Source organism: Emys orbicularis, chromosome 11 (genome assembly GCF_028017835.1).
Source record: "Emys orbicularis isolate rEmyOrb1 chromosome 11, rEmyOrb1.hap1, whole genome shotgun sequence".
NCBI lineage: Eukaryota > Metazoa > Chordata > Testudines > Emydidae > Emys > Emys orbicularis.
The window spans coordinates 64,511,340-64,537,182 of record NC_088693.1 but is presented as its reverse complement, the minus strand read 5'-3'; the positions used below and the strand labels follow the sequence as shown (position 1 = coordinate 64,537,182).

At 45.3% G+C, this 25,843-nt stretch overlaps 1 protein-coding gene across 3 annotated transcripts in view; it reads right to left on the bottom strand.

Annotated features, from left to right (window-relative positions):
* Positions 1-25,843, bottom strand: part of UNC80 (unc-80 homolog, NALCN channel complex subunit) — a 171,611-nt gene that overhangs the window by 26,244 nt on the left and 119,524 nt on the right. For all 3 annotated transcript variants that reach the window (XM_065413385.1, XM_065413384.1, XM_065413386.1), the window contains 12 exons: positions 24,305-24,394; positions 23,937-24,038; positions 22,778-22,958; positions 19,940-20,208; positions 18,353-18,487; positions 14,346-14,484; positions 12,341-12,437; positions 10,678-10,848; positions 10,365-10,457; positions 8,061-8,096; positions 7,441-7,659; positions 2,326-2,526 (listed from right to left, as the gene is read on the bottom strand). In XM_065413385.1, the coding sequence (XP_065269457.1) occupies positions 2,326-2,526; positions 7,441-7,659; positions 8,061-8,096; positions 10,365-10,457; positions 10,678-10,848; positions 12,341-12,437; positions 14,346-14,484; positions 18,353-18,487; positions 19,940-20,208; positions 22,778-22,958; positions 23,937-24,038; positions 24,305-24,394 (1,733 nt within the window). The remainder of the gene's footprint in view (positions 1-2,325; positions 2,527-7,440; positions 7,660-8,060; positions 8,097-10,364; positions 10,458-10,677; positions 10,849-12,340; positions 12,438-14,345; positions 14,485-18,352; positions 18,488-19,939; positions 20,209-22,777; positions 22,959-23,936; positions 24,039-24,304; positions 24,395-25,843) is intronic.

Genomic DNA, 25,843 nt, shown 5'->3' with positions numbered 1-25,843 from the left:
TGGATTGGGATTCAATCCCTAACTTTTCCCCTTTGCAAGCGAGCCTGCGGGTGCAAACTGGGACATCCACGAGACAACCAGCTCAGATGAACTTGTCTGATGACCGCTGCTTGTTTTACATTTAGGAAAGCAGTGCTGCCATGGCTGAGGCAGTCCTAGTGACGGACATAGTCATTCCACTTGGGCTTGTGAAATCCCTGTTGATTTAATGTAGACTTCACCACAAAACCTCGAGTGGAACAAACTCCAGCACTTAGGAATAGCTCCTCCCCCACTATCGCACAGCCTAGTCTGCTACATTGTGGGGACTCCCACTTAGCCTGAGCCCAGGGCACAGACAGACGCAGCACTACAGACTTCACCTTCTGCATTCCCCCCACGGCAGGACAGACAGGTTACTGCCTCCCAGAACCAATAACCTGCCCTGACTACATCCCCTAACAATTGCTTGTTCCTTTATAGTGATTTTAGAGTCTGGAAAAGGAGCCAGATTGAGAGCCCTGGAGACAAAAGATCTCTTTTACCAGTTACAAAACAGGCAACATCAATGTGCTTCCCAGGCCCCTGATCCTCAGGGGCTGTCTTTTTGGATGGGAGCACACCTCCCAAGTCTGTGCAGCACGGTGGGTAATCTGGATGCTGGAGGCAAGGTTGAGGCAGACACTGCATTACTAGAGGATGTGGTACTGTATCAAATTTCCAGTCAGATTCCATGGTAGGCTCCCTCGCCCAGGGAGTACCAGCTATGCAGTATGTAAGCCAGATACTGCACCACAGATATATACCTGGGCACAGGTAGGTCAATCCCTGTCAGGATTTCCCCAAACAGGAACGCCCACAAATAATGAACCTGTGCTGCGACGCTTATACCATCCAGATCAGACTCCCATTTTTGAGCTGGACATCTATAGTAAGCAGTTCAAAACCTACAGATGGGTCCAGTGAGTCCCAGTGGGTCAAATGGCCTGCTTCTCTAAGCAGCAGCACTGAGCTGGACCAGTGCTTGCAGCCCCCCACACCATTTAATAGGTTGATTGGCCAAACTATGTGAGAGCTGGTGGGTGCATTTGGGTCAGCTAGTAGAAGGAAGGCGAGTGACCCAGCAGCTCCTCCTGTGCCCCTGCCTGTCAGAAGGAGCGATTCTAGTCAGGTGGCTTTCTGGAGGTGCAGGTGGAGTTACTGGGAGGCTATGACAGGGATTCCAGCTGCTCAGCAACCTGTGAACAGGTTACAAAGAGAGGGGGGCTTTGGGGAATTTGTTTTAAAAACCCTGGGCTGCTTTTTTGGACCCAAGATGAAGAAGGGATGGTAGAAAAGACAGCAAGATAATGGCAAAAAACAGCACTGGCAAGATGAGGCAGCATTAAAAGTGGGCCCCAATTCCCTACAAGGGCAGGTTTTTTTAAAAAAGGTTTCTTTTAATGAAGGGGAATGCAGTAGGAAGGCGGGAGAAGAGGGGCAGGGAGAAAGATCATATCTCCCCATCTTGTTTGGTGCCTACGGCACCTCTCATGATCAGAATTTCAGATGTTCAGTGGTGGGATGGATGGTATTTAAGAGAGAGGAGTTCCGTCTCCATACCCTTCCATCCTTGGCCTCTCAGCTAACATTGCTAACAAGGTCACCAATTCAAGGAAACGGTCATGGTGTTTGTCCAGAAGGGACCGGACCGAGACCACCAATGCCTTCGACACAGGCCACCAAAAGGCCATCGGATGGGGATTTTTATGCTACTAACCTGGACTGGAGTCACATCAGTGAGGTTGAAAGGCCCCATGTTCAATTATCATTCCCTGGAGCCTCCCACATTGCTTCTTGTGATGCTGCTTTCACCATTCACCAGCTAGATGAGATTGCTACACTCATGTCTTCTATTGCCAGGTGCATTTGAATAGTACTACAGTCTCAGACTATTGTTATCATTTGTACAGAGCCTTACAGGATTGATACAGTAATCACAGACTTTAAAAATACTCTTCCCATAATTTAACTTTATGTCTTTTAAAACAGCAAACATAAAAGACACAGAGAGATAATGAGAATCTTTATAGCCTGAAGTCTTATTTTGGGAGAGAGGGAAAGTGTTAGATTTCCATGATTTCTTATGGTCACCCTCAGTAAAATATGCATTTCCTCTATTGCTGCCCGGAAGCCGGCACCAAGAAAAATGGCGACATACATATACACCAACAGGAGAAATGCGTCTTTGTTTTGTTTTGCTGTAAAAGTCAGTGCAGCATGACACTGTCAATAAAATGACATACCCTTACTTCAAGGCTTGCAACATCAGAAACGGACCCAAAGGTTTCCGTTACACCTGCTCACCTCAAAGTAGGCATCTTGTGAATTTTATTGAACATACGATCCAATCGCTTTAAGATGAGGATAAGGGCAGGTCTCACGGCCTCGGCTGTCCAGTCGGTGATGGGCAGCATCTCCATGATGTAGCGCCGGAGCCCGCGGCTTTCCATCGTCTGGGTGTCATAAGGTGCCAGCTTCAGAAGGGAATGTGCAATTTCTGCCAACCTAAAATTATGGCTTGTTAAGAGGGAAATCTGATACTCTGCAACGTGAGCTTCTCCACACAGAGCCATGCCAACCACCTGGTGGAGGTATCACCAATCTCTTTTAACAGAAGGATATTTGAGGTAAGAGCACTGCAATTTAAACTCTTAGGTCAAATGATCACACATTCCTGGCCCCTTAAGAAGCTTCTTGTGGAACCAATATTTATGCATGTTCGTGTGTGGTATATAAGGAATACATCATCATGTGTATGTTTATGTGGATAGTGGATTGGTAAATTGCACCAAAAGGAACATAAAGAAAAGCTAGTTCATGTTATTAAAACAGTGGCATCATAGTATCTGTGTTCAGTGGATAATAATATATAATATGGGCAATCCTATTGAAGGGTCTCTGCTAGCATGCTGCAATCACCTGCAATGTGTCAGTGAAGCTGGAGTGGTCTGTCTTTTTGTAATGTTACCAGATCAATATAGGGGGATGACTGTGTGTATTTTTGTGCAATTTAGATGCACTTAACTTAATATGGTTCACAGATCCATGTAATCTGTGTTGTTTAGGATTATTTCTCCCAGCATGCTTCATTTTGCTTCTCCCACTAGCTTCATTTATTACCTTTTTGGCTCTTTCTGACTCTCCCAGATAGCAATGCTTATGGGGTTTTTAGCATCCCCCATCGGCGCCCATGGCAGCATTTACCTCATGCTTGGAATATGAAAAGCAGTTAAACATACTTGAAGACTTGCTGTAATTTTTTTTTGATGTGCTGAAATTGACACATTACCACAAAATGTTTCAATGTTGACAAAACTAAATTGTCCAAAAGAAAACTGTTCTGTTGAAAACTGCTCAACTAGCTCTAGTAACAGCCTTGGAAAGGTGGGTCTTGGGGACCAGTGCTGTGTATTGGAAGAGTATTTCCTCTTAGCTCTACTCAGCAGGCCACCAAGGGAAAGATGGGGGAAAGGCTTAGGAAAAAGTCTGAAGAAAAAACAGCCATAAAACATGCACAAAATATTGTTTGAGGAGAAAGAAATTATAATCTGAGGCTTCAGGTGCTTTTCCAGCTCTGTCTCGGGCTGAAATTAATGTGGTATGCAATGGCTGAAGGATACTAAAGGAGAGATACAGCTCCTAGCAGGAGGCCATAACCCAGATAGTGCAGGGAATGCACTGTTTGAAATCTTGTTGATATGTAGTGCTGTGAGGCTGTGCCAAAATGCCACAGCTCCTTAACTCTGTGAGATCCACCTTCTGGGAGCACTGTCATTCCTGAATGAATTTAATTTATGGTAACAGATAAACAGCTCAGCACTATTCTATATATTTTCTGTATAGGTAGGGGTTATTTTATGTTCATTTATAATATTATTAACAATGTGGTAATAGGGAGTTGAAAAAGCCACATGATCTTCTTTTAGCTGCACATTAACAAAAATCTTTTCCCCCCCAGTCATATATTGTTTTGGCAAAGGTGATCAGGAGTTTAGATCTACACAGAGAATCCTAATGGCTATCAGCTTTTGTGGCTGAGTTTCTTACTTTGGATTCAACAATGGCACCTGAAGAAAATCCAAACACATTCCCTTTGCTGTTTAGACACCCTAAGCTTGGATCTGATTTTAATGCAAATTGCTTAGGCAAAATAGTCACCCACTGTATCTTGTTATATGTGACTATGATCAGTTTTATCTGACAGCTTTAAATTCCAAAGACAGTCTATAGCGTACAAGAATTTTTTTTTAAATCTCTTTGTAGCTGTGATTTGTTCTTTGAATCTGAGACTGGATTTTCCCATCCCTTCCTCAGAAAAAGTCCACTAAAGCTCCAGGGGCCCTCACAGCTCTCAAAGGGGAACCCTCAAAATTTCCACTATAAATTCTTTGGAGAAAAAGACAACTCACCATTTGATTTCATGCTAACTATGGATGAGACCATATTTGTTTCAATCCCAGCAAGTCAGTCATTTCTAGCACTGAAACTGAACCAGCAATTTTCTGGAGCAGTAGAGGAGTCACATTACTTATAGCTAACTTACACTGTGACTTCAGTGATTCAGACCCTCAGCTCCATTATGATAACTTCTGATCTCTTAAGGACTTCCACCTTGGAAAACAGGCAGAAATGTCCATGAGCAGCTTTACCACCTACTCCCCTACTTCCTGATTCATTATAATCTTTCAACAAAATTCACTGATGACACTATTAAGTCATCTGATGAACGATACATAGACGGGCTTAGTTCAGTGACTCCAACACATACAAAATCATGAAAATAAAGTTTCCATATTAGTATAAAACAGAAAATAGTTCCAGCCTGTGCAAATTGAGACCCCCTTATACTCTGTGCAATGACAAAAGAAGGATCTCAATGTAATATGGAAGATCCACACCCCTCACTTAATGTTATGCTATGAGCTAAATCCTTGCATTGGATGTACATTCCTGAGGCTCACTGAAGTCAATAAGAAATATTTGGAGAATTTGTACTGCAACAAAATGGGGCAGTACAAATAATTATTCCTTCCTATTTTTGATTTCTCTAGCACTTACTTTCCAGAGGAAAATATATTACAATGATCTACACACTGCCAGACCACACACGTCCACCTGTATTTAAATCAGTTTATGTTCCGGCCATGCACCACACAAGAATTTCATGCATCTACTATAATAAGGAAGTCCTGTGTTGAAGAGTTAACCACTAACCACTAAAGACGACTCTCTTTACTGTACGTAAAAAGGCATTCTGTTTGGATCATACATGAAAAATGGAGGTGAAAATGCAGGAATTTGCTAAACAAAATCTAAATTAATATTACACAAAAATATGTTTCCTGTGGAGCTGATTTTCATCCAGAGACCTCTTCCTATGAAAGAAGCTGTCCGACAAATTCTTTGGGCTAGGTTCTGCACCCCACTACAGCTCCTTTGAATTTCTCCAGTGGTGCAAATCACCCATAAAAACCACAGATCAGCCTTCTGAGGATTCCCTTTGTGTAAGGGGAATCTCTGGGTGGCACAGAGCTGGCCTGGTGGGTCTATACCATCCCCTATACCCCAGCCTCCAGCGTAAGGGTGAAAGGGTATCTGATTGGGGCCTGGATATAACTGGCTGCCAGAATGGCCCTTTGGGGCTGTGGGCAGCCTGATATAATTCAGAGCTGTTGAAGGGATGCTCTACTTTACTCTGGAGATCAAGCCAGCCCCAGGAATGGGGGAGCAGAAGATTGGTTTAAAACCATCTTTGCTCCTTCCCAGTGAATCTGGCCTATCAGTGTTTAGTTGCCTTTAGTTCAGGCAACAATCCTGAAGCTTCCAATGATATCCTCTGAAAGCATTCATATACCCACAAGTTATGGTGAGAGCTACATTAAAACTGCCCCATATTAGTCCTGGTTTTCATTGTATAACAGGATACAGTACACACAATTACATAAGAACACAAGAACGACCACACTGGGTCAGACCAAAGGTCCATCTAGCCCAGTATCCTGTCGTCCGACAGTGGCCAATGCCAGGTGCCCCAGAGGGAATGAACAGAACAGGTAATCAAGTGATCCATACCCTGTTGTCCATTCCCAGCTTCTTGAAAACAGAGGCTAGGGACACCATCCCTGCCCATCCTGGCTAATAGCCATTGATGGACCTATCCTCCATGAACTTATCTAGTTCTTTTTTGAACCCTGTTATAGATTGGCCTTCACAATATCCTCTGGTAAGGAGTTCCACAGGTTGACTGTGTGTTGTGTGAAAAAATACTTCCTTTTGTTTGTTTTAAACCTGCTACCTATTAATTTCATTTGGTGACCCTTAATTCTTGTGTTATGAGAAGTAGTAAGTAACACTTCCTTATTTACTTTCTCCGCACCAGTCATGATTTTATAGACCTCGATCATATCTCCCCTTAGTCGTCTCTTTTCCAAGCTGAAAAGTCCCAGTCTTATTAACCTCTCCTCATATGGCAGCCATTCCATACCCCTAACCATTTTTGTTGCCCTTTTCTGAACCTTTTCCAATTCAAATATATCTTTTTTGAGATGGGGCGACCAAATCTGCACGCAGTATTCAAGATGGGGGCGTACCATGGATTTATATAGAGGCAATATGATATTTTACTACCAGGGATCACTCCGAAAATACCTATGCCATCAGAACACACCCGCAGCGCAGGTAGAACCAACAATACCCAATAGGATGTCATTTCACCTGCAGGTGATTTTTTGTTATTATATCAAATATTATACATGCCCCACCCATGTGGGAAAATAATGATCAAGCAAGCACATGTATGTTTTAGTGACTCTCGAGACAACTGCCAACTTCAGCAAAATACTTGACAGTGTGAACTGCTGCCACCGGTTGTGAGTGTATGAAATCTCCAGGGAATGCAAAGGGAATCAGACACAATCTAGGGAACACCGAATACAGTTTCTGCAAGACTCTGCCAGCGTGATAAGAGTAATTGTTAAACAAGGAAGGAGATTGGGCTTCTTAGAACAAAAAACAAAAAAGAAAGTGATTACTTTTGGTTTTATGAAAAATTAGAGTCAGGGAATGAAAATGGCAAATCCCTGAGATGAACCCACTTCCCTATATGTCTGTGTTCAGAATGCTCCTCCCTCTGCATTCATAACTCTAGCACACACTTTCCACTCCTTAGGGTACTAGAACTTGCTGTCTTTCCCCATCCCCTCCTCCTCATGTTTCATCTCCCTTTTCGTGGAACTGAAGCAAGTTGACAGCTATCCTGATCGGAAGCCTACTGGAATAGCCCGTTCCCAAGGCTGAGCGATGTAGATTGCTCAGTCAGACTTGCCCTTGGAATTGAATACAGTATCCTGTATACAGAGCGTGCATTTCTTCATTGTTATACAGACAAGCACACACAGATTTGTACAGCGAGTGGAGTACCTCATGTGAGACTTAACATCCAGCAGCTCCAGGGAAGTCACCCTGGGCTCTCCAGCCAGGTTCTGCAATATCTTCAGCCTAGGGCCACAGTGCTTATAGAACTCAGTGCAGATATTCAGTAGGGATTCCCTGGGCCTCCTGAACTCCTCCCTAGCAATTCGCTCGTCCAGCTCCTCCCGGGGGAGACCCTGGCCTTCCTCCAGCAAGTGAAGGTTTTCCCTGGGGATTAAAAAAAGTGAGGGTGTATGATGTATAGCTGGAAGGTGACACAAACAGCTTGGTAAATGAGGAGATTGTAATGAACCCCTCCTCCATAACAGGTAGGGCTGTACTGCTCTGCAAAAGCCACTTCCCCTGCGATGGAAAAGGAAGACAAAGCAGCTGGCATTTGTAGAGAGAGAGGGGGAGAGAGAGAGAGCGAGAGAGAGAGAGAGAGCGTTTGTTACCTCCAGGACCCTCCTGAGAATTAGCTTTGTTTAAATGAAATACCTTCTGCTGGTTTCCCCTGAAACAGCATCCCTTGTCTCAATTACTGTAAGTGGAACCCGATGAACTAGGAATCCATCTTGGAGGAGTTCATCACAAGATGCCAGGGAAAAGGGGTGTAGGTCTTACTGTACCTGATAAAGTGCAGTTTGGCTCCTTGATCCGGGTACCTGGGAAGTTGAAAATGCAGACACTGTGATTCCAAATAGGAATTCAGGAACATCAAAACTGCCATATTGGTTCAGATCCTCTGTCTCACAGTGTCCAGTATCAGATACTTCAGAGGAAGGTGCAAGAAACCCCACTGTATGCGGATGAGAGCTAGGCTGCTCCCCAGAAAAATCTCATCCTAACCCATAATAATTAGAGATTGGTTTAAACCCTCTTCTTCATCTCCTTTGGAGGGTAAATTATCCCAGTCTTTTCAATCTATCTTCATATGAGGGCTGTTCCATTCCCCTAATCATTCTCATTGCCTGCCTCTGATCCTCTCTGGTTCTGTCATAGCCTTTTGACATATGGTGACCAGAACTACAAACAGTATTCCAGGTGAGGCATATCCTTGTTTTATATAATGGCATTATCATATTTCCCGTATTTGTCTACCTCCTAACATTTTATTTTGTGAGAACAGATCTCAACTAATGGAGAAACTCTTCAAACGTGAGTTGGGTTTTTGTTTTGTTGTTGTTGTTTTTTGCTTTTGACTCCCAGGAAGAATAGCTTGGAAGCTGGAACAGTGATCAAGTCTTGTATCACTAGACTCCTGCTGTCGCTACTGAGTTTCTGTTACGAGGAGAACACCACAGAGAAAACAAATTTGAAACTTTGAAGCTTTAGAAAAAAATATTTTGAATTGCTTTTAGAATACGGAAAATTCTCTATCAGAAAAGTCCGGAGATTTGAGCCAAGAAGATTTTCCAACCACACAATATCAGAGTCTCTAGACAGGAAATTTAACAACCTGTCAGGACATAGTTTTACTGTAGTTGTAGTCCAATTTTTGTAGACCAATAAAATGAGCATTGGCTAAGATTTTTACTACCTTTGTATCCTACTGCAATCAGTGGATGGCTGCCCCAATCCCACGAATTAATGCACTGATTCCAGTGACTGGACTAGATTTGTGCCCTAAACATATACATGTTGTCACACTGTGGTATGGTGGAGTAGCATGGAGAACTGGGGTTGTAGACTAGCTAGTTCAATGTGGGGAGAAGAGATAGGGACCTATCTAGATTGTCTTCAGAAAATGGTTCTCTTTACTTACATGCAGCCCATGGGGCTAGTCTGGATCATCCATTGCACATACTGTACATACAAACACAACATTTGCCATCTAAACCACACAGATACCGCAAGGGAAATAAAATTCAGAACAGAACCTTTTGCTACAAAAACACTGGCTTCTACTGCTTGCACTAAAGGAGCATTTTCCTTAGCTGTTGGTAATACCCGGACTTGTAACCTCTTTGTAGGCTAGCAACATGACAACATAGAATCTGATCACAGAAACGTGTAACTTATCCAACAGAGGGCAGTGCTGCACTCCACACAGAGTCATAAAATCCAATTATCTGTAACAGGCTTTTGTGCCTCTTACTGGCACCTTCTCTACAATGTAATATCTGGCGGTTTTGTGCTCACAGCCGCCTAATGTGAACTGCCTTGCCACGAGTGATAGAGCAGTGTAATGGGTTTCTGGCGACACCTCCACTAGGTTTTAGTTAAACAACCCTTCAGACTTTCCTTTCCTTATTTCCTTCCTGTTGTTTTAAAACAAAGTAGGGAAAAAACAACACATCAATATCTGCTCTCTCCTGCATTCTGTGCCACTCTCTCCCTTGCTGTCTCTGCCTAGTGGCAAAGGGAACCAGATAAAGGCAACTGCAAGAAGATGATCATAAAGGAAAAGCAGCAAGTAAACTAGTGAAAAGGCAAATCCCCATTCATTTCAATTGGGAATGCAGTACTGAGCTCTACCACGGGGTGACACTGTTTGTAGTAACAAGGAAGGAAGGAATGCACACATTTGTGGCTGTTATTGAAATGGGAGCTGTCCAACTGTCAGTTTGGCACTGGACTCAGACGGAAGCAAAAAAAGGGACATTTTTAATCTGGTTAATAAAATCTCTGGTCGGCCAAGGGGAACAAAGGAGAATGAATCTAGAGTAAGCTTCTCCCTGTTTGGTATCCCATTCTCTGGTTCAGTCACATTGTCCTAAAATGAGAATCCAGGATTGGGGTGTTGCTTACTTCATGGTTCATTTTGGGGTTTTGTTTTCTCTTCAGGCCTTGTCATCCTTAGTGACTGATTGCTCTCTCCCACACATAGTGCCTTCAGAACCGTTCCCAGAACACAGGACGGACTCTGCACTTCAAAACTCCAACTGAGGCTAGTGGGAGCAATGGATTGAAAAGAAAACCGATGGAATTACCTAGTATTCACCCCAGCTGACATGGTATGGTTGGCTGTTGTGGCTCCTTTATGGCCTTGGTCACACCTGCTCATTTGAGGGGCAGTCATGGGCCTGTACAGAAAAAAATCAATAGCATATTGAAGACAATCTCTCAGAACCAGATTGGCTCTTCAGCCATGACCTGGTAAAACACAGTGCTAATTTTACCGGGGGTGAGCGCGGTCATTATACACTAGCATGCATCACAGCTTCACCGTACATAGCTCCCTGGACCCATGTTATCCAGCGAGTTACAAAGTACAGTCTGTAGTCTGACTGCCACAGGAGTTACCTGGTGAGAACTTCCACGCTATACAAGAGGGCCTGCAGGGAAGTGGCAAGAGCAGCAGTAGCAGCAATCTCCTCGCGAGCAGCTTGCACCGTCTCCACTTGTGAGGTCTGCCTCTTCAGTTTCTGCAGGTAACAGGGAACCAGTGCTTCCAGGACCATCAGCATCTGGAGGCTGGAACAATAGAAACCACTCAACCTAGCTAGAGAGGAGTGTGCTGCAGAGTGAAATTCACTTCAGGCAGAGGTTTGAGAGTCCAAAGGCAACCCAAGGGCCACTGGATCTCATCTCAGGCTGTGATTTCACGATATCTCACTAGCTAAACAGGGTTGGGCCTGAGAAGTACTTGGATGGGAGACCCTGCTGAAGGAAATCCAGGTGGTGCAGGAAATGAATATAATACAATTACTTTGTATCAAGACAGCACCTTTAGTCTGAGGATCTCATAGCCATTTACAAAGGTGGTTGAGTTATACCTGTTTAAATATAGGTCCATGCAATTGTGTAATGCCCTAATTTGCATATCTGGTTCATATGCATTCTTTCATTCCAACACATTCATTTTCCCTCCCAAAGATTCCTTTTCTCTCAGGTTCCCCTCCATACCTGCCTCCCTCTGTTTCCACAATTCTCCTCCCCTCTGTGTTTGTCTGCCTCTTCTCTCTGGCTCTCTGCTCCTTCCCTCACGTTCCCCCTCCATGTGCTCCAAGACCACACAGATCGTAAACCAGACAGTGGTCCTCAACTTTCCCATGGCTATAGACCGATGGTTAGAGTGACTGCCTTTCTAGTGCTGCTCTGTCCATCACGCTGCCCGGGGCTCTAGCCATATGGCTGTTGGCAGCTTGGGAGCTGTGCTCTACGAAAGGCGCCTATGGATTGAGAACTCCTCGGGGTCTCTATGATTTAGCGTCCCAAAGCAGACATCCAGGACCCTAACCACAAAACATCTTCCCCATACAGATGCCCTCCTTAACCAATGAAAGTGGTTAGACAGCAGCAGATGCTCGAGGGCTTGGGTGTGTTCCAGGCGCCCAGGATGACTGAACACAGCTGAGTTTCCTATCATCATGCCTATGTTACTGATGGTAAAGCGAGGCATAGAAAGGCTAGGTGACCTGCCCAAGATCACACATCATGTCAGTGGCAGTCAGGGACAACCCAGGTCTCCTGACTCCCACTCCCATATCATTTCTGTACCAATGCCCCAGCAAGGTGTTAGGGGAGGGACAGTGCTTGCTGCTGGAGGTGCTTTCTTTCAAATGAGATACGAAAACAAGGTCTTGCCTGCTTGTATTTATTAAAGCTTTCTTGCAAGAATAGGGCTATAATGATTTAACAGCCAGTTTTAATCTGGGTAATTGCCAGAGCTGTGCTGATTACACACAGGTTTTATTTAAATTCCAAAACTTTTTACTAGAGAACATTACAAATACAGCACCTTTCACCAACTCTAAACTCATCTGTATTTTTTTTAAAGCGGAAGAAGATTGTGAACAGACAACACCTTCTTCTAAAAACCCAAAAGCAGCCATGCTTGGAATCCTCTTGCATAATCTTTACCTCCTCCACTTTTACTGAACTGTATTTTATCCCTCATGCGCCAAGCTATTCTTTTCCCTTTCCAAGCATGCATAAACTAAGACAGAAACCAAAGAGATGTTACCTTCTAAATGATTCAGGAGCATATGCCACCACAGTTACACACAGCTTGATGGCTTCACTGATAGAAAAGGTCAGATCCTCATTCCCATAGCAGAAATCTGAGGGGATGAGAATAACATAGGAAGTACTTATGAAAATTGTATAAATGGAAATGGAGGCAGGTGGAATTCACTCAAACGGCGAGCATAAGGCCTACACACCACTTAGGCCCTATTTTGAATTTCACCCACTGTCAACATACTCTGAGTTGCACATGAAAATAAAGGTTTTAATGACAAGTTTTGTTTCTCAGCTAATTGCCATTTTACTAAAAATTGACATCAAATGTGACACTGACCGCGTGGGATTTGTTTCACCCCCCGAAAATCAGGTCACTTTTATTTAGGTGCCTACATATGAATTTGCGGCCAACATTTTCAAAAGCAGCTAGCAATTGTAGATAATTTTTTTCAAAAGCACTTAAGTCACATTTTCAAAAGTGACTCAAGCACTTAGGAGCTTGAATCTCATTGAAAGCCAATGACTTAGACTCCTAAGTGTTCAGGTCACTTTTGAAAATGGGACTTAGGTGCTTTTGAAAATGTTATCATTCAGTGCCTCAATTTTTAGGTTCCCAACGTGAGATACTGCAAAGAGTCCAGATTTTCAGAATGTGAATGCTCAGCACTTTCTGAAATTCTCTTAGAATGTCCCAAGTTGGACACCCAAAAATAGTGTCACTATTGAATATTTGGGCCTTATGGGTCAGCATTTTCAAGAATTCAACTTTCATTAAGGCACCTATATGAAGGCCAGATTTTCACAAGTGCTCAAGTACCCTGGGACTCCCTTTATGGCACTTATGGGCAGATTTTCAAACAAGTTCAGCACACAATGCCCCCTTCTGAAAATCTGACCACTCATTTAGGTTTCTGAGCTCTTTTGAAAATCAAATTCCAGTTGTGGGTGTTGAGCAACTGAAAATCTGGTCAGAGGTGTCTGAATTGGGCAACTAAGTTTGAATTTTTTGCCTTATATTCTCACTTTAAACAATAAATCTGATTTTCAAAGGCTCCTAAGGGAATAAGGTGCCCAACTCCCTTAGGCACCTTTGAAAATCCAGCCAAGGAGAATTAAAGAGCTTTTCTGGTCTAAATTTCTTTTAAAACTTAACGAGTTGAGAGATGCTGTATTGTGCAATTTGCTCCTGAAAAAGCAAGACCATATCAGCACCCCTTAATTATTTCATATGATAATTAGTGGTACTGCTGTACAATACTGCAAAATCCCAGAACATAACCAACCTTTCCTGTAAATCCGAGAGGGCTTCATGGTTCCTTGAACCCCACACTACTGGAATACTAGTAATGAACAGCTTGTGTATAAGGTGAATCTAACAGCCTGGAAACAGCTGAAAGGTCCATACAGTAGCAGCAAACATTATTTCTCCACAAACAGCAAAGCAGCTGCATTGCTAAATGTAGCATCCCATTGCTTCTACTGCTGAAGGAAGGGAGAATCCTTCATGTTTCTGAATAGCCCCAAGTATTGTCTTTAGAGATGGGCCAGAACCAACCCCCCCGAGCAGAACACCAGAGAATTGCTGATTGGTGTCCATCACTTGCCAGTCATAGTCCATCCTGGGGATCCGATGCCTTTGTTTCTTGCCAGCATGGAGCAGAGTAGGGGGCTGCACTGATTTTGTCTGCATGATGCAGCCTATTTGGGATCTTTGTTCTTCACTCCCCATTGAGAACATTCAAAATGCCAGTGGCTGGTCTCAAACTTGCTCTCTCAGCACAACAGAAAATGTTTTTCAATTAAATAAATAACCCTTTATGGAACTACCTACTGGACAATTGGGATAAACCTAACCCTCACAGTTGGGTAAAAGGTAAGAAGCTGGTACTGCTGCACTCAAAACCAAAAAGCCTAAAGCAAATGTTACTGGGTCAACATATTAGATACTAAATAAATAATCATGTCTCTTGAATACAGGGGATAACAAAAGGAAGATTTGCTATTACCTAATGATTTGAGAGGCTTTTCTGCTTTCACCAGCTCTAGGATGTCCAAAATGTCAGGTGTATCTCCCTCTAGGGACTGAAGCAGGTCAAACAGGCACTGAGCTGACACTCCTTTGCTGGGTCCATTGTTTGTAGCATCCTGTTTAAATGACACCCATTTATTATTGTTTTTTTATTATTTTATTTGCATCCCACGTGTCTTCATTTGCAGACAGAAACAGTTCAGTTTTAATCACGAGTTCATAGAGTTTACAAGTTTAGTTCAGGAGAGTAATCATATAAAACAATACGTGCGCTGTTTGACTCTGCAAACAAAGGCCAGAGCAGTAACGTGGTCTGGAAATTGTATAGCTTTACTTCCAAAAGGTTCATTCAAGTGCTGTCCTCTGAAGTAATGGCACTGTATCACAGATACTCAAGGTCCCTAACTCCCTCTGGACCTTTATATTCACAATCAATCATAGAATCATAGGATTGGAAGGGACTTTGATGAGTTATCTAGTCCACTCTCATACACCGAGGCAGGACTAAGTATTATCTAGACCATCTCTGACAGGTGTTTGTCTAACCTGTTATTAAAAAACCTCCAATGACAGAGATTCCACAACCGCCGTAGGTGACTTGTTCCAGTACTTAACTGCCCTTACAGTTAGGAAGTTTTTCATAATGTCTAACCTAAATCTCCCTTGCTGTAATTTAAGCTCATTGTTTCTTTTTCAACATAAGATTATAGAAGTGATGGTCACACTTTATATTAAGGTTCCATTTATAAATAGCTTATAAAAGGTTAATAAACGGTTAATCAATTGCTAGAGTCCAACTGGTGAATAGGTTGCTTATAACCATATATCATGTCTGTCTCATGCTTACAACAGCTATTAATCATTTATTAACGCTTTATAAACCATTTAAAATAGGAATTTAATATAAAGTATGACTGAATTTACCATACTGGATCAGATCATTGGCCCTGCTGTCAACAATGCCCAATGTCAGATGCTTCAGAAGGTGAAATAAAAAATAATGCACCTAGCCAATGCACAAAACTGTTGGTGGGGCAGAAAAAGGGGAGCAGGAGAATTGATTATAATAACTACATGAGAACGGCCATACCGGGTTAGACCAATGATCCATCTAGCCCAATATCCTGTCTTCTGACAGTGGCCAATGCCAGGTGCCCCAGAGGGAATGAACAGAACAGGTAATCTTCAAGTGATCCATCCCCTGTCGTCCAGTCCCAGCATCTGGCAGTTACAGGCTTAGGGACATCCAAATCATGGGGTTGCATCCCTTACCATCCTGGCTAATAGCCATTGATGGACCCTTTGTAACTCTTCGCAGTCTGCTTTAGATTTAACTGTCTTGAGTAATTTTGTATCATCTGCAAACTTTGACACCCCATTGTTTACCCCTTTTTCCAGATCATTTATTAATATGTTGAACAGCACTGGTCCCAGTAGAGACCACTGGGGGACACTGCTATTCACCTCTCTCCAGTCTGAAAATCGATCATTTATTCCTACCCTTTGTATCCTGCCTTTCAACCAGTTACTGATCCATGAGAGGACCTTTCCTCATCACATGCTTAGTTTGCGTAAGTGACAAGGTCCCTCACGAACGGCTAAGGTTTTCTGAAAGTCTAAGTACACTATATCCACTGGATAACCCTTATTCATGTTTACTGACACCCTCAAATAATTCTAGCAGACTGGAGAGGCATGATTTCCCTTTACAAAAGTGGTTCAGCTATAATCACCTCTTGGACCAGATCCTGTGCTCCAGTTAGGGCTAAATCAAGAATTGCCTCTCTCCTTGTGGGTTCCAGGACTAGTTGCCCAGAAGCAGTCATTAATCGTGCCTAGAAACTTTATTTCTGCATCCTGTCCTGAGGTGACATGTACCTGGTCAATATGGGGATAGTTGAAATCCCCCATTATTACTGAGTTTTTTTATTTGTATAGCCTCTCTAATCTCCCTGAGCATTTCACAATCACCATCACCATCCTGGTCAAGAGGTGGTAGTATATTCCTACTGCTATACCCTTATTATTCTAGCATGGAATTTCTATCCATAGAGATTCTATGGTACAATTTGATTCATTTAAGATTTTGACTATATTTGACTCTATGCTTTCTATCATATATAGTGCCACCCCTACACCAGCATGACCTATTCTGTCATTCCTATATATTTTATACCCTAGTATTACAGTGTCCCATTGATTGTCATTATTCCACAAAGTTTCTGTGATGCCTGTTATATAATTATCCTTAGTTAATACCAGGCACTCAAGTTCACTCATCTTAGTATTTAGACTTCTAGCACTTTTAAAATTTGTTACTTTTTAGTTGTCTGCCTTCAAGTGATGTAACTGAATGCGACTCTTTCATTTCACTGTTTCTCTTCAGTTCCTATCTGGGCTTTATCAACATCTATCCTCTCCTCTTTACTAGGATATAGAGCAGGGGTCGGCAACCTTTCAGAAGTGGTGTGCCGAGTCTTCATTTATTCACTCTAACTTAAGGTTTTGCGTGCCAGTCATACATTTTAATGTTTTTAGAAGGTCTCTTTCTATAAGTCTATAATATAGAACTAAACTATTGTTGTATGTAAAGTAAATAAGGTTATTAACATGTTAAGAAGCTTCATTTAAAATTAGATTAAAATGCAGAGCCCCCCGGACCAGTGGTCAGGACTCGGGCAGTGTGAGTGCCACTGAAAATCAGCTCGCGTGCCGCCTTTGGCACGCGTGCCGTAGGTTGCCTACCCCGATATAGAGAATCCCTGCTAACAAAGCCTTCCCTATGGGATGTCTCTGTCCAAACCGTGTGTTCCTCCACACTTGTTAGCTTTCCCCCAGCCCTTAGTTTAAAAACTCCTCTATGCCCTTTTTAATTTTACATGCCAGCCGTCTGGTTCTCTTTTGGTTTAGGTGGAGCCCATCCTTCTTGTATAGGCTCCTCCTTTCCCAAAAGGTTCCTCAGTTCCTAATAAACCAAAAGCTTTCCTGCCTACACCATCCTCTCATCCACACATTGAGGCCCTGGAGTTCTGCCTGTCTAGCTGGCCCTGTGTATGGAAGTGGAAGCTCTTCAGAGAATGCTATCATGGAGGTTCTGGACTTTAATCTCTTACCTAGCAGCCTAAATTTGGCTTCTGGAACTTCTCTCCTACCTTTCCCTGCAGGCAATTCACTATGCAGTTCTCCCAGTCATTGCAAACCCAACTATCTATATTTCTAATGATCGAATCCCCCATTACTATTACCTGTCTCTTCCTAATGACTGGGGTTCTCTCCCTCAGAGGTATCCTCAGTGCAAGAGGATACCATGACATCATCTGGAAGGAGGGTTCCAACTATGGGATCATTTTCCTCTGCTCCAGTTGGATGTTTTCCTTCCCTGAGACTTTCATCCTCCTCAGTAGCACAGAGGCTGTCAGACTGGGGGTGAGACCATTCTAGTGTGTGCTGGAAAGTCTCATCTATGTACCTCTCTGTCTCCCTTAGCTCCTACAGTTCAGCCACTCTGGTCTCCAGAGCCAGTACTCGGTCTCTGAGGGCCATGAGCTCTTTGCACCAAATGCACACATATGTCACCTACCCATAGGGCAGGTAATCCTAAATGTTGCATTCAGTGATATGAACTGGATAGCCCCCACTCTGCTTGTTGGGAGGGCAGGTGTTTATTGGCATAAGTTTAGAGTATGTTAGGTATGTCTGGATTTCAGGCTCCCTCGCTAAACTCCTGTTTGCTAGCTCCTCTGGTCACTGAGGAGCTGGTTTTATAAACCCCTGTCCTCCCTGAGTAGCCCTGCCCCTTGGTTAACAGTTAATAGATCCTAAAGGGATTAGTGTAACAAGTACATTGCTCTTGATTTCCATGAGAATTAGAAGCACGCAGCTCCTCCTTTGTCCCAGCTGCTTTCCCCTTGCTTTCTCCCATGTGGAAGCCTGTCTGCATATCCATGCTCCCCAGTGTGAATGGAAGGATCAGGTTTTACTCACAGGGAACTCCAGCAGAGGAGCCACGCTGGCAAACAGTTGCAGAACAAAGGGCTTGCGATGCAGAATGTAGAACTGGCGGCAGGCAAACTCAATCGCTTGGCGTAACTGTGGGTTGCTTTCGTAGTCAGCATACACCTGGGGGGAAAGGGGAGTGGAAGCGTACAGAAGTGACAATCCAATTAAAACAGCAAAACAGTGAATTCTGCAAGGTATTGTGGGCCTTGAAAACAGTATTTCCACATTTCCTCCATAACTGGGCCCCAGAATCCTGCCCTGCAGGTGTTTGATGAGATGTGGGATTCAGCAATCGTTAATTTCTCTGAGCTTTGTAAACAATATAATTAGCTAGTAGCCTCTTTTCCATTTAAATTGCCTGCCTGCTCTATTTCCCTGCTGATATAACAAGTTACCTTGAGAAACAGCTACTGATATTGCTCTTGCTGTACTCAGGCAACAAACCCCACTAAATTCCTGCATTTGGGGTGGATTTCACCCATTACAGACAGCCCACATAAGACCTTCTATGCCACAGAAGTACGATGGGTAGCCTTGGGCTGGGGGTGCAGACAAAGTAGCTGAGCTGCACACCAAGGAGATGAGCTCAGTCTCTGGGGGCAGAAAATGAACTTTTTTGGGAAGACAAAAAGACGTCCCTTTGTCCTGCTCCTGAGGAAGTAAATGGACAAAGTATTTATATTCATGGAAATGGGATCTCAACCAGGCTTGGTTGAAATGCTGCAAAAAGGGGTGAGAGAAACGTATTGAGACAGAAGGTTAGTCTGCTAAATTAAGTTTAGGAATAATGTTATAGAACAAAAATCACAGGTAACCCTTCTGTTTCCATTATCCTTATTCACTCTCTCTTAAACCTTGATCTTTGATAACAAATTGATTATTGTTTTCACTGTAAGTATATCTCAGCGTTGTCGTATTGTACAAAGAACTGACCATTCAAGCTGGTGTGTACATTGCATTCCTGGTATTATTGTGAGTGCTCAGTGGATAAGGGGCAGAACACTATGAGGGAAGACTTCAAAGGGTATCTGGGACTGGGGTGCACCAATTGTTAACCTGCAAATGCAAGGCAAATTAAGGGCTAGCGTAGCCCAGAGGAGGTTGTTTGGGTGGCTAACAGGTTGGTGGGGTCCACACGGCCAGTTAGTGTGTGACATGCAAGTGCACTGTAGATTCACAGTTAGTGACATCAAAGTCTTAGATTGTAAGCCCTCTGGGGGCAGGGACGGTGTTTTCCTGTGCGCTTGGACAGCACCTTGGATGGTGTAGGCAGATCCCCAATACAAATGGTGACAACTCGTTCTGTGACTGACCCTGGGCAAAAAGCCTTTAACCTTCCACCTTGGTCTCCCCACCTGTAAAATGGGAGATGCTAATTACGTACCTCACAGCAGTACCGTGAGGTACGTACTGCTGGTAAAGCACTCTTAACAATGGAAAGCACTGAGTACTCAGTGTGTTTATTACTGTTGCTTTATCAGAATGCTTGTTTCGCTCGCTGATTCGCTAGGTATGATGACTCACAGCAGCTCTTTAGTCTTCGGTGTTAACCAGTGGGAGGAAGACACTCACCTGCAGCATGGTGGGGAGGATCCACTGGTACCCACTGAGAGAGAAGAGATGGTTGAAGTGCACAGCGGTGTTGATGACAGTGGCAGCGTACTGCCTCAGCAAGGCACTGTCCTCTGGGTGCAGGATCAGGGCTCCATTGAAGACATTTAGGAACAGCATGATCTCGTCCCCCCAGGGAAATTCACTGGGCATGCCCAGGAACATCTCCTCCAGGAGCTTAATCCACAGGCTTTTCTGAAGGGTATCAAGGCCAAAGAGTTCCTTCCCAGCTGCAAGAACAATGCAGGCAACATAGAAGCTAATTAATCGCCTTAGCCCAGCAAGGCATTTCCAGCTGGGTAACATTCCCAAAGACCAATGGAAGGGATCTGCTGAGCAATGGCCTCTACATAGTTTCCTCCAGCAAACCTCATCCCCACTTTGGCTACAGGTGCTTTTTAAAGGAGGATTGAACCAAATTAATCGGTGGTGCAACTCCACTGATGACAACAGATTTTGGCCAATCGCGTTTAAGCAATAGAAAAGAGAAGTATAAAAGGGGCACTGGAGGAATGTGATGAATTATCACAGGGCTTTATTAATCTTTATTCTATATGTTTAAAATTCATTCAATTTTTCATTGTCTTTTTAAGTTAAAGCAGACCAAATCTTGCATATACCACTGGCAGCTTGTTGGCTTTGTGGATAAATACTATATTTTTTAGGGTGACCATATTTCCACAAGCAAAAAAGAGGACACTGGGGGAGGAGCCCCGCTCTAGCCCCGCCCCTGCCCCGCCCCCATCCACTCCCTCCCACTTCCCACCCCCTGATTGCCCCCCTCAGAACCCCCAACCCCCCCCCGACTGCCCCCTCCTGGGACCCCTGCCACTAACTGCACCCTAGGATCCCATCCCCCATCTAAGCCGCCCTGCTTCTTGTCCCCTGACTGCCCCCTCCTGAGAACCCCCTACAACCCTACCTGTCCCCTGACTGCCCCGACCCTTATCCACACCCCCACCCCATATTCACACCCCCGCCCCCAGACAGACCCCCGGGGACTCCCATGCCCTATCCAACTGCTCCCCGCCCCCTGACAGGACCCCCAGAATCCAACCCCCTCTGCTACCTGCCTGCCTCGACCCCTCTCCACACCCCTGCCCCCCTGACAGCCCCCCCAGAACCCCAGACCCATCTAACCCCCCCTGCTCCCTGTCCCTGACTGTCCCAACCCCTCTCCACACCCCTGCCCCCCTGACAGCCCCCCCAGAACCCCAGACCCATCTAACCCCCCCTGCTCCCTGTCCCTGACTGTCCCAACCCCTCTCCACACCCCTGCCCCCCTAACAGCCCCCCCCCAAACTCCCGACCCATCCAACCCCCACTCCCTGTCCCCTGACCAGGGCCGGCTTTAAAGAGCCCAGGAATCGAGCTGCGTTCCGGCCGGAGCTCCGGCTGGGGTTGCGGGGCTTGGGGCCGGGCCGGAGGTGCTCGGCCGGGGCTGGGCCGGCGCGCTCAGCCGGAGCCGGGGCCGGCGCTGCTGGGGCCCAAGCCGGGCCGGAGCCGGGGCCGGCGCTGCTGGGGCCCGAGCCAGGGCCGCTGCCCTGGGGCCGGAACCGGGGCCGCTGCCCTGGGGCCGGAACCGGGGCCGGAGCCGCTGGGGCCGCCGGGCGCCGCTCGGCCAGGGCCGCGCCTCCCCGGAGCTCTCCTCCTCGCGCCCCCCCCGCCCTAGCTTACCTGCTGCTGCCTCCCGCTTGCCCCTGCTTCTTTTCAGACTTCCCGCGAAGATCTGATTCGTGGGAAGCAGGGGAGGGGGAGGAGCAGGTGGGCGGAGCGTTCAGGGGAGGGGAGGAGAAGGAAGACAGCTGCGGGGCCGGACAGCGTGGTAAGGCTGCAGGGGATGGGGGGGGGGGGCCGGGAAGGGGCTTTGGGTGCCCAGCGGCGCTTGGCCGCCGCTTTTCTGTCTATAAATAGCCGACCGGGGGGAAATCCCGGACATTTTTAGATTTTTTTAAATCCCCCCCGGGACGGCTATTTATAGACCGAAAAGCCGGACATGTCCGGGGAAATCCGGACATATGGTAGCCCTATATTTTTACCCTTCGGGTTATCCCAGAAGGAAACACACAGCTGGATGCTGATGTGCAATTACAATGCTGCTTCTGAAACTGAAGGCCTCCAGTGTCAGCAGAAAGCTAGTTGCATGACCTTCCAATGCTTACCACACAGTGAAAAGGGCCCTCCAGGGCAGGGGACTGTCTAATCCACCCCAGAGTTTGATTAGAAAACCTACTTGAGTAACAGGATTAACCTTTGAAAGCGGGCAGTTCCTAAATTCCTCTTGCAAAATTTTGCAAATGTGCCCATCATGGCTGGAGACCCCACATTTGCACATGCAAGTTGTGTAACTACACACATAAATTCCCCTGTGGATATCCAGTTACCTAATTTCCAAGTGCAATGTTGCATGCACAAATGCAGAGCTTGCACACTCCATACAAAGTTTGTGAGCACAGCTGTAGGTGCCTTAGCAGTGATTGTCAGTAATCAGAATGTATAGAGTGCCTGTAACTGAGGCACTAATCCAAAGCCCACTGAAGTCAATGGAAAGCAGCCTTTCTTGTGGGCTCTTAATAAATGAACAGTTTTATACTGCAGCACCTTTACTGCAGTCACATTTATGTCCTAACGTCTGGACATCATATTCCTGGGCAAGGTATTTTTCTTTGAGATGAGATAAACCTCTGTGCTGTTCAGTCTTTCTGAGCGAGTAATAAGATTGCCTGAATGAAGCTGCTGGCGCCAAGTTCAATATGCAAATGGAGCCAGTGAAATCTTTGCCAAGTACTTTCCCAGTACCTTGAGGATCACTGAAGAGGGAGAATTCTGCATCAATGGCACTCCGAGGGAAGGAAGGCAGGCGGAGAAGGTCCTCTTGGAGCATAGACACATGGGATTGTTTGTGGGCCACAGGGATTTTCTGGGTCAGTGATATGAGGAACAGCACCCGTCCTACCTCCTCCAGCTTGCGGGTGAACACCTAGCAGAGAGAGAGAGAGAGAGAGACACACACACACAGCAGAATCGCTCCAATCAGAAGGGGTTTGAAAAGAGTGTGACATCTTTAAAGATCAATCTCGTCACCTAAGTGCAAAGACAAAGTGGAAAGAGTGGAAGGCAAGTGCCCTGGGGTAACTCTCCCCGAGTGCTACTGAGACATCCTGGCTTATCAGAAGAGCAGGGACTCTGAGGATGGATTGGAGGCCACTCTAGTAGGTGGGGCAGGTGGGCCCAGTGACAGAGCCTTCACCTTTCCTCCCGGGGCTGGGTGATGACACCTGATTCTTCCAGGAGCTGATACTTCCACTGGTACATGATGGGACGGTCACTGCCCCACTACGTGGGTTCAAGACCCGATGGGAGAGCCTCTGGAGGCTGTGGTGAGAGCTAATGGAGCAGATGGGACACTGTAAGGCAAGGCAATCGATGCCAATTGCTACAGTTGTGCCTCAGGTGATGGGGAGTGGAGAATCCTGTCCCAAGAAGGAATATCTGAGAGGCGGAGCAAGTACGGGACAGAGGAGACGCTCCCATGAGGGAGAAGAAACCACAAGTGGTAGCGTCTATTGCAGAGACAGGCAGACTTGTGGGGGAAAGTCATCGAGCAGGCTCCCAAAGGGCCAGGGGCTGGTGCCTGGAAAGAAGTAATGTGGATATCCCTGCCTTTGAAGCTGAAGTATGTGGAGTTACTCAACATAAATTTATAATTTATTTAATTTAATTTAACCACACGTATGAGAACATTTGCAGAACAATACAGCTAAAAGGATCCAGTTGGAGGGAGTTTACACTGCCTTCTTCAGTGCCTTGATTGTCTCTCAACACGCAGCATGCCTGGTGAAATGATGCCCAGGAGGCTTTCATGCCACAAGCTGCTCCTTTGGAAAAGTGCGCCCCCCACAGCACAAGGGGAGCCCTTTGAAAGGACAATGGAGATGCCTTGGTGGTGATGAGATACCTGTTTCTGAATGAGTTCCTGACCCTTTTCTGGATGCATGTGTACCAGGTTGAGCTGTGGAGACACTGACCTCCGGAAAGGATAAATATCCCGGACGTAAGTCTGCAATGGAAGAGAATAACAAATCAAGATTTTTTAAAAATACAGCTGTAACTGTAGCCAGAAGCTGGGACTGGATAACAGGGCATGGATCACTTCAATCTCTCTCCAGGGACACTAAGACCCGTAATTTCCACAGGCCACAGCTCTGTATCAATGATGATAGAATTCTGGCCACATATGGCCCTCTTGCTATATTCTGGCCACTCCCAATATTCAGGAAGGGATGAAGAAAGAATAAAATCAGCTGGACCAGGCCTTTGTCTCACCTTGTTGTAATGAATAAGGTTCCATCGTTTATCCATTAAAAAATAATGAGCAGACTGGGTTTCAGGTATGTTAAAAAACTCCAAGCACTCCTAAGGGGGAAGAAACAAAGACCAGCTTGTTATTCATGAAGTAGGTTGTAGAGAGACAAAGAGTTTTATAACCAGTTATACAGGGACCATTCCCAAATGCCTTGCTGACATTGGCACATTGTTCTTGCATTTAACACTTTTCTTTCTTCGTTTAAAATGTGTATATCTAGATATCTACACACACCCACTTCAGTGTTCCTAAAATCTGCTGGATTGACAGTCTTGGGGACTGATGTTACCTTGGTTTATCCACAGAACAATTATTTCTGCCTCCAGACCTGTTCTGTCTCTATAACTACATCATCATATGGGTATCACTGCCTCCATTACTACAAGACCCACATATCTCACAGACATATGTATTTATCCTCACAACACCCTACGAGGTAAGGAAGTGCTATGATACAAAACGTGGAAATAAGGCAGAGAGAGACAAAGGTTATATCTACACTTATGGCAGCGTGTAGACAACAGACACTTCACGACCACCTAGCTCAGGTATAAATAGCTGCATAGATGGGGAGGCACAGCTTAGGTGGGCAGAGCAGAGTGCCCGACACGCCTGACCCCCCAGTGCCCCACACATCCAAGCAGTGCCTCCCATGTCTACTCTGCTATTTTCAACAGTGTAGTTTGCTGCTGCAGGGAAAGTCTGGGTTACTACAGAGAATTCTTCCCCAGGTGTCTGGCTGGTGGGTCTCGCCCACATGCTCAGGATCTAACTGATCGCCATATTTGGGGTTGGGAGGGAATTTTGCCCCAGGTCAGATTGGCAGAGACCCTGGGGTTTTTTGCCTTCCTCTTCAGCCTGGGGCACGAGTCGCTTACTGGTATGAACTAGAGTAAATGGTGGATTCTTTGTAAAATGGAAATCTTTAAATCATGATTTGAGGACTTCAGTCACTCAGCCAGAGGTTAGGGACCTATTGCAGGAGTGGGTGGGCAAGGTTCTGTGGCCTGCAACGTGCAGGCGATCAGACTAAATGATCACGATGGTCCCTTCTGGCCTTAAAGTCAATGAAAGGCTCTGGCAGCAGGGAAAGGCAAAGCTGCCTTTCCCCACTGCCGGAGCCTTTCTCTATAGGCTACAGCCTGTAGCTGCACGCCACAATGACATGTGCAGACGCAGCTTGCCTTTCACTGCAGTATGCAGCTACATGTATAGTACTAGTCCCTGTACTCTACACATCGCAGCAAGCGTAGACATGGCCTTAGGCTATGCCTACACTAGCACTTACGTCGGCAAAACTTTTGTTGTTCAAGAGGGTGAAAAAACTCCCCCCAATAGTGATATAAGTTTTGCCAGCATAAGCGCTCGACACAGCTACACAAGCAATCTTACAGCAGCACAGCTGTATCGGTACAGCTGTGCGCTGTAAGCTTGTAAGTGTAGACATGGCCTGAGTCAGTGGCTCTCAACCTTTCCAGATTACTGTACCCCTTTCAGGA